This window comes from Idiotropiscis lumnitzeri, chromosome 17, assembly GCF_059441095.1.
Source record: "Idiotropiscis lumnitzeri isolate Australia: NSW breed Sydney's pygmy pipehorse chromosome 17, RoL_Ilum_1.0, whole genome shotgun sequence".
In the NCBI taxonomy this organism is placed as follows: domain Eukaryota; kingdom Metazoa; phylum Chordata; class Actinopteri; order Syngnathiformes; family Syngnathidae; genus Idiotropiscis; species Idiotropiscis lumnitzeri.
This window is the reverse complement of record NC_142407.1, coordinates 8,587,296-8,599,721: the sequence shown is the minus strand read 5'-3', so window position 1 is coordinate 8,599,721 and position 12,426 is coordinate 8,587,296. Positions and strand designations below refer to the sequence as shown.

The 12,426-nt window shown below is 38.9% G+C and overlaps 2 protein-coding genes across 2 annotated transcripts; both read left to right on the top strand.

The window, feature by feature from the left end:
- Positions 1 to 3,762: 3,762 nt before the first annotated feature.
- LOC148320061 (collagenase 3-like) lies at positions 3,763 to 7,562 on the top strand. Its single transcript, XM_088279187.1, has 10 exons — positions 3,763 to 3,904; positions 4,021 to 4,268; positions 4,412 to 4,560; positions 5,627 to 5,755; positions 5,848 to 6,009; positions 6,097 to 6,232; positions 6,319 to 6,452; positions 6,742 to 6,901; positions 6,982 to 7,085; positions 7,176 to 7,562. The coding sequence occupies exons 1-10, from the start codon at positions 3,806 to 3,808 to the stop codon at positions 7,283 to 7,285; spliced, it is 1,431 nt and encodes a 476-aa protein (XP_088135313.1). The 5' UTR covers positions 3,763 to 3,805; the 3' UTR covers positions 7,286 to 7,562.
- A 976-nt stretch (positions 7,563 to 8,538) lies between these two features.
- On the top strand, positions 8,539 to 11,830 carry LOC148320060 (collagenase 3-like). The gene is made up of 10 exons (XM_088279186.1): positions 8,539 to 8,676; positions 8,793 to 9,037; positions 9,114 to 9,262; positions 9,958 to 10,086; positions 10,172 to 10,333; positions 10,408 to 10,531; positions 10,610 to 10,743; positions 10,829 to 10,988; positions 11,070 to 11,170; positions 11,274 to 11,830. Exons 1-10 carry the CDS (start codon positions 8,578 to 8,580, stop codon positions 11,381 to 11,383), a joined length of 1,413 nt encoding a protein of 470 aa, XP_088135312.1. The 5' UTR covers positions 8,539 to 8,577; the 3' UTR covers positions 11,384 to 11,830.
- Positions 11,831 to 12,426: the final 596 nt, after the last annotated feature.

Sequence of the window (12,426 nt, the reverse complement as noted above, 5' to 3'; positions counted from 1 at the left end):
TGCATCACTTATGTTGCGGTATATAATTTATTTTTGCACTTCTGATTAGGTGCTAGCTGCATTTCACTGGCTATGTACCTCTACTCTGCACAATGACAATAAAACAATATATCAGTCGACCCCATTTTACACATTATTCAACATGCATCATTCAGAACTGTGTGAAATGGAGGTTGTCTCTCTCAAATGTGCCATAATTGACCGGCAGGGTTGGCTAAATAAAGTTCAGGACTTCATCTTCCAAGTCAGAATCAAATTAGTTCATCGAGACATGTGACTTAAGCACAATGCAGTTTATCCTTCCAACCCCTTACCTAATATGTTGTAGTTTGGAACACGTACCGTTACACCCCTAGCAGCTCATGTTAGCTGAACAGCCTGGTGCCACTAGAAGCATTGCAAAACATCTGTCTTTCTCAATAACATCCTTTGTATACAATGATTATTAGCCACATAATAGCAGGCTGCTGCCGCAAGCCTGAGCCTGTTGTCTTCTAAGGTGTTTTGTAACACCAAACACAGCACAGGAAACTCCTTTACAGAAAGGTTCAAGATGAAGTCGGAATCTGCTTGCTGTGAGGCAATTGTTGTTATTGTATCGTTATGACTAAAGGTGTACTCACACCAGGCCATTTGTACAGGGACATTAAACAGAGTCTGTTAAAGATGTGATCGGCTTGCTAGATGTGATTGGCTGTGATGGCTTGCGCGCCTGCTAATGCTTTTTAATATATTTTTGTCTTGTATATTTCTTTACATCCATGTTTGTCACCCATTAGTTGTGTTTGTATATTCGGAGTTACGATTTATTATTATTTTTTTTAAAAAGGACCGTATGAAAAGCGCAGCGCATGCTAGGTCACGCATGCTAGCTCGCGCATGCTAGTTCTCAGTCAGAGTAAGGGAGCTTTGTCAATAATCTGCTGTTGGAGCTCGCAAGACAATGCAGCAGATAACAGTGTCAGGGGAGGGACATCACCAGTCACCACACTCCTTAGAGTCACGGTTTTAAATGAAAACCAAAACTATCACTGAACAGCATACAAGCAAACAATGAAACAAAGAAACACAATTAACACAAAACATGAATCTCTCATGCCATTCATATCCCAAAAAGAAATAAAAATAACACAAAAAGAGTATTGCAATGCATTCTGGGAGCCTATCACAGCCTGGGCCAATCAGGTTAGAGAGATGTGAGTGGTGTGCTCTGGGTAGTGTTTTTTTTTTTTTGGGGGGGGTCAGTCTATTGCCTAAACCTGTGATGTTTCTTGCTTGCAATAACATGAAGGACAAGATAAACTAAGGCATCGTGGACTGCTGCCCTTTTGTTCAGCTTTCTCCCGCGAGCACATACTGGTCTGTTCTGACTCTCTCAAACCATCACCAAAAGATCGGCCGTTGCTCCAGTAGATCGCACGTGTACAGATCTATGGGTCTCAGTGTATACACAAGGCATCACAGGGCTCCCCGTCTGTTTTGGGGAATTTCTGAGACTTTAAAGTGCGCCTTATGTTCGCGAAAAGTGAATGTTCATTACACAAAAAATACAACAATTTTCCATTTCTGTCTCCACCAACACACTTGATTGAAATGTTCTGCTCATCAGCAAGCTCTGCATGATCCTGATAACGATTTAGACTCTTGCTGTATTTAAATATGTCATGTTTACCACCACGCAGAGTAGCAAAGCACACTCATTTCTAATATCTTACTCCACCCACAAAGGTAAAAAAGGTAACCGACACATCAGCATGATTATCTTTGCAGAACCTGATTTTGATTGATGGTGCATTTGTGGCTAGAGACCGCTTGGTTATTCATTCTACACTGTTAAGATGAATCAGACTAGCGGCCTTTTGGCAATGACGGAACTAAAATGCATCCATTTCCTGTGTGGTTGGAGCATTGTGTCCAGTGTTGGGTTGTGGTCATCTTGCGTCGATTCGTAGCTGATTCATCTTGATGACTTTGAAGGGGTCTTATGAGAGGGAGTATGTATCTTTTTGTCACATTGAATTCAGTCAACCATTATGGCATACGGAGCCAAAACAATTTTTCTGTGGTCACCATGCACAATATTAGTGTGCAATAAGCTTACTGCAATGACGTGATCGGCATTACTTCATTGTTGCTGTTGCCGTCCGTCCGTCAGAGCAGTTACATCACCTTCCTTGTCTTGCCTCTCGTTTTGTGCATTACGCAGCAATGCGTTTTAGGCAATATTGCGTTTCACATAATGCAGCATAACTATTTATTTATTTTTTGCATTTGTTTCTATGTAGAATAGTGTGTGTTGATGCAGTTGATTTAACTGAAGCTCGTGAAAAAAATGGCATACACAACTTGCATCTAAGTAAAGGCGCTGGAAATTCAGTCTCAACTAGTTTTATAACTAGATTAAAGATTGAAGGTTACTGCATTCTAACCCAACTGTGTGCTATAAAGATGTTGCTCCTTCCCTCTAAATGTTATGGTATTTTATTCACACTTGACTCAAACTCAAGTGAACATGTTATTTCTTGTCAATCTGCAAATGCAATAATAGAATTTATATGGATTTAGAGTATAAAACAAAAGAAATGACCAGCACATTTGTCAAAATGATGAGTCCATATTTGGCAATAATTGCAGTGTACTGTTGCAAACTATAACGGGGAAATGGGTGGCACGCCAAGGGAGTGGGCACATCTTTTGTTTGTATGTAACATGGTGTTGTAATAATGGTATTTTCTCATTCCAATTTTCAGCTTTTAGTCATAGAGCTGCTTATTGTTTCAAGGTAAACGTTTAAAGTACAGTTATTTTTCTGTTATTCTACTGAAAATATTTGAATGCTAGAGAAATCTAATTATATTATCATTATTTAATTTAAAAAATACCCCATATTCATATGTAGCAGGGGTGGGCAGACTTTTTGATTGGCGGGCCACAATGGGTTCTAAAATTTGACAGAGGGGCCGGACCACGAGCAGATGGATGGAGTCTTTTGGTAGAAAAAAAAAAAACATTTAATTTTAAATGAAAATGAACAAAAGCATTATGAAAAAATATATGTCTTTGACAAACCACAGTATTTAGAAAATAAAACATTAACAAGGTTTATTAATAATTTTTTTTTTTCAATTTCGGCGGGTCGGATTAAAATGTTTAACGGGCCGCATGTGGCCCCCGGGCCGTAGTTTGCCCACACCTGATATATAGTATATAAAAAAAAAACATGTTTTTTTTCTGCCTTAGTTTCATATTGTCATCAGACTGAGACGTTTAAAAATGTAATTAATTATTTATTAAATGTTATGCATAACAAACATAAAAAATACTGGCAATTAGGTACACTTACACTGTAAAATATAAAAATTTGCACGCGTTGAATTAATTTGCCTGTAATTTAAAATGTTATTTTATTGAGTTAAAATAAAAATGATGTTCTAAGGGAAGAAGTCCCCCAACAAAATAATTTATAGGATTTACACTGTTGTAAAGCTACAACAATCCAATTAAATCATTTGTGGCTTGAGCTGTTGAATGCATTGTTTCGGGCATCAATATTTAAAATTTGTATTTCATGTCATTATGTTAGATCCAGTCGAATTCCATCATATTTTCTTGTCAATCTGCCTCAATAATTTCTCAAATCACAATTACAGAGTTGTTATGGAAAACTTTGAAGATGAGTGAGTAATCAAACCCAACTTCCTCTTCATCCATATATGGACAATTGTGGTTTCTCACTATCGAAACATTTGGACTATATAAGAACTGCGATGAGCGCAGGAACACAAGTTGAATCGATCGAAGAAACATGGTTGCTCTTACCGTGTCAACTTTACTATGCTTAGCAGCTGCAGTTTACGGTGGGCCTGTGTCGCATATGACAGCGCAGGATGAGTCTTTTGCAGAGGTATGTTTGGATTTTTCTTTTATTGTGAGCAGGCTTGACGTCGACCCGCCTAAACCTAGAGTGCACATATACCCTGTAATATATTTTTAATACGATGAAGTTGCCTTCTTTTGCAGAGCTACCTGAAAAAATTCTATGACCTGAAAGATGAAAGTGGCCCATCTTTCCGACGTGGGTTCAGCGAACTCAACAAAAAGCTGAGTGACATGCAGAGATTCTTCGGTTTACAAATCACCGGAACAATGGATGTTGACACCTTGGAGATGATGAAGAAGCCCCGCTGTGGCGTTCCAGACACCAAGGTTGCCCATTTCTCGACTTTTGGAAACAACCTCAAGTGGCAGAAAGATAGTCTGACATACAGGTAAATGACTTTCAATAGTAGAACAGTCACAAATTGAAGGTTGCTTTTTGTGTCTCATTACTCAAAACAGGATTTGTGCTTGAAAATAAATAATTAGTACTTGAATGACTACATAATGATTGTATATGGTTCATATTCTGCAGGATAGAGAACTACACACCAGACATGTCTCAGTCAGAAGTCGATTACTCCATAGAAAGAGCGCTGAACGTTTGGGCCAAAGTTACTCCTCTTAGATTCACGAGAATCTACAGCGGCACAGCGGACATCATGATCTCATTTGGTCGCCTGTGTAAGTACAGAATCTAAAAACATACAACCGCAGTTCGTTAGTACGGTATTTACTGAAAATGCAATTTATTTGCCAGCAGTCCTGACAAGCAAACCCAATCTTTTTTAGCTAGTAAAAACTTATAACTAAAACTTTAGTAAAAACAAAAACTAACTGAAACTATATTTTACATTTCTAAAATGAACTTAACCTAACCATAATTACAGCAAAAAAATGTCTCCCCTTTATGTCTCTTTCAATGTATTTCCAAAAATGAGCTTTCAGCCTTTAATTGAAATGTAATTATATTGGTAATACCGTTCAGCTGGAAGGTTGAACTGTCGTTTGCGATTTGTAGTTTGCTTTTCTTTATAACGCCGGCAACAAATACTAAATAAAAAACTAAAACTAATACTAAATAAAAAACTAAAACTAATACTACAACTCATACAAACGTAACTCAAACAAAGTATTTAAAACAAAATAACGAAGAAAAACTAACAAACCTGCTGTAAATCCGAACTGAATACAAAAAGTTACAACTATAATGAAAAATCCCAAACTATTATAGCCGTGGTGTGGATAATTTTTTAAAGACACAATTGACTGAATATGTATCGTATTTTCTGCACCTTTCTATAAGCCGCAGCAACTCCCAATAAATAAATAAATAAATAAATACAAGCTGCACCAGACTATAAGCCAGAGTTTTCTATGATATAAAAAAAAAAGTTCCTTACTGCATGTACAGAACGATTTTGCACTATGAATGCACATAAAAGTACAAAAACAGATTGTTAAAACTGTGCCTTTTAACAACTTTGCTAATTAAAACAGAACAGACCCAAGAGGGAAAAAAAAAAAATCGAGATTTATTTATCATATTTTCTTAATCACAGAGCGCCCTTACTGGGGAAAGAAAAATCCACAGAAAAGCAGCACGCGTTGTTTGAAAGCTATTTCCCGTCTTTTTCGAATCATGAACACAAAGATTGTCTCCTGGTCAACTTTGGCTGTTCTGTAAAGCATCTGTAACATTCTGTGCTTTGCTGTGTCACCTCTAATATAAAAATGTTATTCTTCTCAGCACATGGTGATTATTACCCCTTCGATGGCCCTGATGGAACTCTTGCCCACGCCTTTGCGCCATCTTCCGGCATTGGAGGAGATGCTCATTTTGACGAGGACGAGACCTTCACTTTTCGTTCAAATTCTGGTGAGTTCCGTTTGAGAATGCATTCATGTCTGTTCATTCTAAAAATGCCCCGGCAATAGCCTCATGACTGATTATTTTTTGCTGTTGTACAGGATATGTTCTCTTCCTGGTGGCGGCTCATGAGTTTGGTCATTCATTGGGATTAAGTCATTCGAATGATCCCGGTGCCCTCATGTACCCTGTTTACTCATACACAAATCCTTCCAACTTCCGTCTGCCGCAAGATGATGTCAATGGAATCCAGTCCCTTTATGGTAATTAATTATTTTCTAAAAGTCATCAAGAGTGTAAATTTCTTTTTCTGAAAATCAGCAAGGAACAATTGCACGTTTCATCTCCAGGTCCCAATCCTGATACGGATCCCGATACAAATCCTGATAAGCCGCAGCCCCCCAGCACTCCTGATGCGTGTGACTCAAGCCTAGTGCTGGACGCTGTGGCCACCTTGCGAGGAGAGATGCTCTTCTTCAAAGACAGGTATCGCAATCGGGAAAAACTAGAACAAATCATAGAACGAAAAACATTCATTTATTGTAGTTAATTAATCGATTTTGTGCTTTCAGGTTCTTTTGGCGTGTGTATCCTCAGAGCAGGACACCTCAGCAAAGTTTCATCACCAACTTGTGGCCCAGCGCCCCCAAGAAAATTGATGCTGCTTATGAAAGCCAACAGTCGGGGAATGTTTTTCTCTTTCAAGGTACAGTATGTGTTATCAGTCTCGCAATCACGCTGGCCGAGTTCTGCCATAGGATTCGTTGGCACGATTGCCTGTCCCTTCCTGGCTTGCATTCACATCAGGCTGCACTCGTCGACGTTTGCATGCGACAAATTGGCTAGTTTGAAAGTACCTAAAGTGTTCAGATGAAACAAAAAATATATCTCTGTCATGCGTCCATTAACCAGCCGAGTAAAAAAAAAAAAAAGAATCTTTGACGTCTTTAGCCGTCAATGGGAGTAAACGAGTTAAAAGGCTTTTCTTGATGCAGGTCGTCGAGTTTGGGCTTTCCGTGGCTATGATCTTGTTCAAGGATATCCAAAGTCAATATCAACTTTCGGTCTGCCCAAACAACTGAAAAAAATTGACGCAGCTCTATATGATGTGGATTCAAGAAAAACACTGTTCTTTGTTGGGAGATCTTACTACAGGTATGTTCTAAATCAAACGATCATGCCATCGATTGCTAGGAATGAGGTGACTGCAAATGAAATGTTCTTTTTGTTAAAAGCTATGATGAAGCCACGAAGAAAAGAGACGACGGATTCCCCAAACGTGTCAATGAGACCTTTACTGGCCTAAATGAGAAAGTGACGGCAGCTTTGCAGTACAATCGTGAGTTAATAATCACTTAATAATAATTAATAATGTATTTTTTTTTTTTACAAGTGTAAAAAAAACTAAAACTGAGCTTCTGTTTTCCAGATTTTACCTACATCTACAGTGGATCCCGAATGTATGAGTACAGCCTGAGCACCGGGACGTTTTTCCGTGTGTTGAGAAACAACTACTTCTTGCCCTGTACCAACTACTAGATCATCTTATTTTATGTGAAGGAACTGAAATACAAATCTAAACTTTGTCAACTATAATTGTATGATATTTTCTTCTATTTATATTTAAAGATAATTTTCAGAATAATCTTCTACATTCTTTTTTCAAATGTTTTTTCACTTTTGTTTTTATCAAGTTACATGAAGTTAAAAGATGGCTGACAGATTGAGGCATTTTTGTTTTCATTGTCATTTGAATGTATAGATGCAAAGACTGTGACGAAATAAGCAGAAGTTGAATAAATATAATTCTGGTAAATCATTAAAAGTCATCTTTTTTTTCCCAAGTACATTAAAAAGCATTGTGTGGAGTAAAAGCAGGCAAATAATTAGAAGCCTGTAACTTTTCAAAACAAGATATTTTTTTAGCATCAAATAATAAATAAATAAATAAATAAATAAAATAAAATTTCCTGCAAAAAAATGACAGCAACCCAACTTTTGTTTTCACAGAGACACAAAACAACTAACAAAAAAAAATACTTAATGCACATTTTCTTCGATCCTTTTGTTGAACTTCTCAGAATTACAGCAGGCAACTTGATCTGTTTGTGGATTTTGGTTGAGTATTTCGCATCAGGTGTTTGGTGTGTCTTTTGTTAAAGCTGATTGTGTCCACCTGTGCTTGTCATCCCATTCCCAATCAACTCCAACCAAGCTTTTTTTGTCTTGTCCAGGTGTTCCTCGTTGTCTCGTAAATTTGTTTGTATTTAGTTCCCTGTTTGCTTTCACTTCTTATCGATTCATTGTCCATGCCAGTAGTGTTTGTTTGTTACTTTGATCCTTGTTTCACATTTTGAATTTTTTTTAATTTATCTGAGTACCTTGTTTGCCCTTTTTTTTTCTTTGGATTAAATACCCCTTTGAACCACTCCTCGCCTCATTTTCCTTTATCTCCTTGTTTGTCTTTTTTTGCTCATTTGAGCACATTTCAAGCACCAGCATGGAAATAATAAAAGAAAAATGTTGCATGGGTCATAAAATTGTCTTGATAAGACACAGCATGTATAAGGCATATTTTACTTTTCAATATATGGTGATAAGAGAGGATTTTATTACCAAACTCTATTATGCAGGTATCTATAATTTTCCGTTTGCTGACGTCACTTCATATTATTTTCATTTGATGACTAATCAAAAGCTTGTGTTGTTGTTTCTTCGCCACTGACTCATGAACACTGTTGCTCAACACGCCCACCCACCCCAACTCCCGCTCCAATCCTATATAACGGCAGCTCCAGTACAGGGGGCAACACAACGCAATCAGAGGAAAGATGAGCTCCTTCAGCTTTTGCGTTATACTGAACATGGCGGTTGCTGTTTACTGTCTTCCGTTAGCGGAAATTACAAGTCAAGATGAAAGTTTGGCAGAGGTGATTTTATCTTTATCAACTTTTCTGCACCTTAATTGTAGTTTTTGGTCGTGCTCGTCTTGATTAGTCGCCCTCTTTACTTTTACCTCAATTTTGTCGTTTTTTTGTTGTTACAGGGTTACCTGAAGTCGTTCTTCAACTTAACAGAAGAAAGCGGACCTTCCAGACGTGGGATCAGTCAGCTCAGCAAGAGGCTCAGTGAAATGCAGAGATTCTTCGGTTTACAAATCACAGGAATGCTTGATGCTGACACTTTGGAGATGATGAAAAAGCCGCGCTGTGGCGTTCCAGATAATAACTTGTCTCGTTTCTCTACTTTTGGAAACAACCTCAAGTGGCAGAAAAAAAGTCTGACATACAGGTAAGTGATTTTTAAAACTTTATTGTTTGTTTATCTATGAATGAGGTTAATTTTCGGTATTTTTCTCAATCTGCAGGATAGAGAACTACACACCAGACATGTCACGGGCAGAGGTCGATGATTCCATTGAAAAAGCCCTGAACGTTTGGGCCAAAGTCACTCCTCTTAAATTCACGAGAATGTACAGCGGGACAGCAGACATCATGATTTCATTTGGTCGCCAATGTAAGTATGAAAATTTGTGTTTCTCATATATTTTTAAATGGCTGGTTTGTGCGACTTTTGTCAATTTGTCCTATTTTTATGTGATCAAAATTGATAACAAAACAAAAAATATAATCTGATTCTGAACCTTCTGCGCGATGTATTTATTTATTTTTTTGGTCATTTATGACGTCAATTTAGTGTAGTGCTTCTCAAATAGTGGGGCGGGCCCCGTTGGTGGGGCGTGTGTGACCCTGGGGAACATGCTGTTTTTTTGTTTTTTTTTTACAATAAAGTGTAATTACACATCCACTCCACTAGTTAGCAGTGGCGCTCTCCTTGCCCATTAACCCTACGGTTTGTTTGTTTTACAACGAAAATGTTATTATTTATAGTTGCGGCGGAGAGTGGGTGGTGAGGTTGTGGTGTGAATTGTTTTACATCTGAAAATAATTGAGAAGCACTGATTTAGTGAGAGTAGCATATAAGTAGCTCAACACACTCATACAAGCCATTGCGTTATCTGTAGTGCATTTTTGAGTGACGGCCAATTATACAGTTATTACATAACATCACTCACCAAAAAACAACAACCCCACTGGCATGTCAGCGCATGAAGCATATTGATATTTATATCGATCAGATATTTTACAAAGATAAATCAATATATTGGTTTGAGTTTGCCAAATCTCATGTGACTATGCTCTTCTTCTCAGCACACGGTGATTATTACCCCTTCGATGGCCCTGACGGAACTCTTGCCCACGCCTTCGCCCCGTCTTCTGGCATCGGAGGAGATGCTCACTTTGACGAGGACGAGACCTTCACGTTCCGATCAAATTCTGGTGAGTTATTCGGTTGTATGATCATACAATACCTGCAGCATTAAAGCACTTTGGAATTGTCTAAATGTTGACGTTTTTGCTGCAGGGTATGTCCTTTTCATGGTCGCTGCCCATGAGTTTGGTCACTCTTTGGGCTTAACTCATTCTGATGACCCAGGCGCCCTCATGTACCCGATGTACTCGTATAGAAATCCAGACACTTTCGTCCTGCCCCAGGATGACGTCAAAGGCATCCAGTCCTTATATGGTGTGTATCAACAGGCTGCTTAAATGCAATCTGCCGCCAAATGAAATGTGATGACAAAGCAAGTGTACCTCCAGGCCAGAACACAGATTCTCCTCAGCCAGGACCTCCACCCCCGACGACTCCCGATGCTTGCGACTCAACCATGGTGCTTGACGCCGTAGCCACCCTACGAGGAGAAATGCTCTTCTTTAAAGACAGGTATCATTGGATGACTTGATGATGATAAAGCGGTAAATTGAATATTCCTGAGAAACGGGCGGGGTTGTGTGCTTTCAGCTTCTTCTGGCGAAGCTTCCCTCATGGCAGGTCACCTCAGCAGAGTCGCATCGCAAACTTTTGGCCCAGGGCTCCGGTTAACATCGACGGTGCTTACGAGAACCAACATGCAGACAGAGTCTATATCTTCAAAGGTATATTTTATTTTTGATGATAACTGTTGAAGCACCAGCCCTTGTGGCAATATCCAAGCCCATTATTTTCTTTTTCTGCCTGTAGATCAGCAAGTGTGGGCTTTCTCCGGCTACAATCTGGTTCGAGGTTATCCCCAACAACTCACGACATTTGGCCTGCCCAGAAGTGTGAGGAAAATTGATGCAGCTTTCTATGATGTGGAATCAAGAAAGACTCTGTTTTTTGTTGGCAGTTATTACTACAGGTAATTAACACATTTTTATTTTTAACCAAACAACACACTTTTAGCTTGTATTTACCCTTTCCCTTTATTATTTATCTTAAGTTTTGATGAGGCCAGAAAGAGTGTGGACTCTGGATTCCCCAAACGTATTGATCAGACCTTTTCTGGTCTAAGTAAAGTGACGGCAGCTTTCCAATACAGAGGTGAGTAAAATAATCAACAAAATAAAAAAATCTGGATTGATGGATGCTTTTACTTAAAAATGAAATGAATATTGTATGAAATAATGTATAATCTGTTTTCCAGGTTTCACCTACATCTACAATGGACCTTACATGCATGAGTACAACTTGGCCACCGGAAGATTGTTCCGTGTACTGAGGAACAGATACTTCTTACGCTGCACTAACTTCTAAACCAGTTTGACCCCAAGTTGTTTGTATGCTCCGAATGTGTCAGAAAGGTTTCAGGCTTGATGATACATCTAAAGTTTCCCCCTTCAAAGTAGTCCCCCTGGAATCGAACGCACTTTCCGAGCCTTCTCAGCCCCGCTTTCACACACTCCTTTCTTCGTCTCCTCCGCAACTCTATCCTCTCAGCCGACTTTATGTCATCCACTAGATGTCATGCCACAACTCTCACATCTTCTCCCATATTGAGTAAAGACATGCTGTTTGATCGTCTGGCCCACATTGAAGGAGAAAACTCATCGTTTGGGTTTGAAATCTCTTTTGTGACACCAGTCCTGGAACTTTTCTGACATCATTTGCGTGTAGAATGAATGAAATATGTGGTTTCATTAAACCTATTTACAATTGTATTACATTAATATACTGTATGAATAAATGTTTTTATTATTCGTATTCCTGTCTTCATTTTTGAGCGACTGAGACTCTAACGCACGGGTCTCTAATCCTGTTCCTTGAGGTACGCTGTCCTACCTGTTTTCTATTTCTTCCTACGGCAACACATCTGATTCCAATTATCAGCTAATCATTCAAGTCTGAAGAAGCTGGATAATGATTCTGATCATTTGAATCAGGTGTGTTGCAGCAAGGATAGATGGAAACCAGACAGGATAGCGGACTTTGAAGAACAGGGTTGAAGACGCCTGCTCCAAAGGATATTCAGGAGGTCCTTATTTACAACAGTGTCGTATGTTCCAACGTAAACTGATTTGTTTGTATGTAAGTCGAAATTTTACCGACCAAGGTTTAGACTCACAAAAGTTTCATGAACAATACTTCTAGGCCATAAAGCAGTCGTACTCAACGCTGTTCCCCGAGAGCCGGTGTCCTGCCTGTTTTCCATCTCTCCCCGCTGAACACATCAGATTCAAATAAACAGATAATCAGCAAGATCTGCAGAAGCTAGATAACGATCCTGATCATTTGAATCAGGTGTGTTGCAACGGGGAGAGATGGAAAACAGGCAGGACACCGGCCCTTGAGGAACAGGA

Coding starts and splice junctions, on each gene's coding strand:
- LOC148320060 (XM_088279186.1), top strand. CDS start 8,578: ATGAGCTCCTTCAGCTTTTGCGTTATACTGAACATGGCGGTTGCTGTT. Junction 9,038..9,113: donor AAAAAAAGTCTGACATACAG/GTAAGTGATTTT, acceptor CTCAATCTGCAG/GATAGAGAACTACACACCAG. Junction 10,532..10,609: donor ATGCTCTTCTTTAAAGACAG/GTATCATTGGAT, acceptor GTGTGCTTTCAG/CTTCTTCTGGCGAAGCTTCC.
- LOC148320061 (XM_088279187.1), top strand. CDS start 3,806: ATGGTTGCTCTTACCGTGTCAACTTTACTATGCTTAGCAGCTGCAGTT. Junction 4,561..5,626: donor GATCTCATTTGGTCGCCTGT/GTAAGTACAGAA, acceptor TATTCTTCTCAG/CACATGGTGATTATTACCCC. Junction 6,453..6,741: donor GAATGTTTTTCTCTTTCAAG/GTACAGTATGTG, acceptor TTCTTGATGCAG/GTCGTCGAGTTTGGGCTTTC.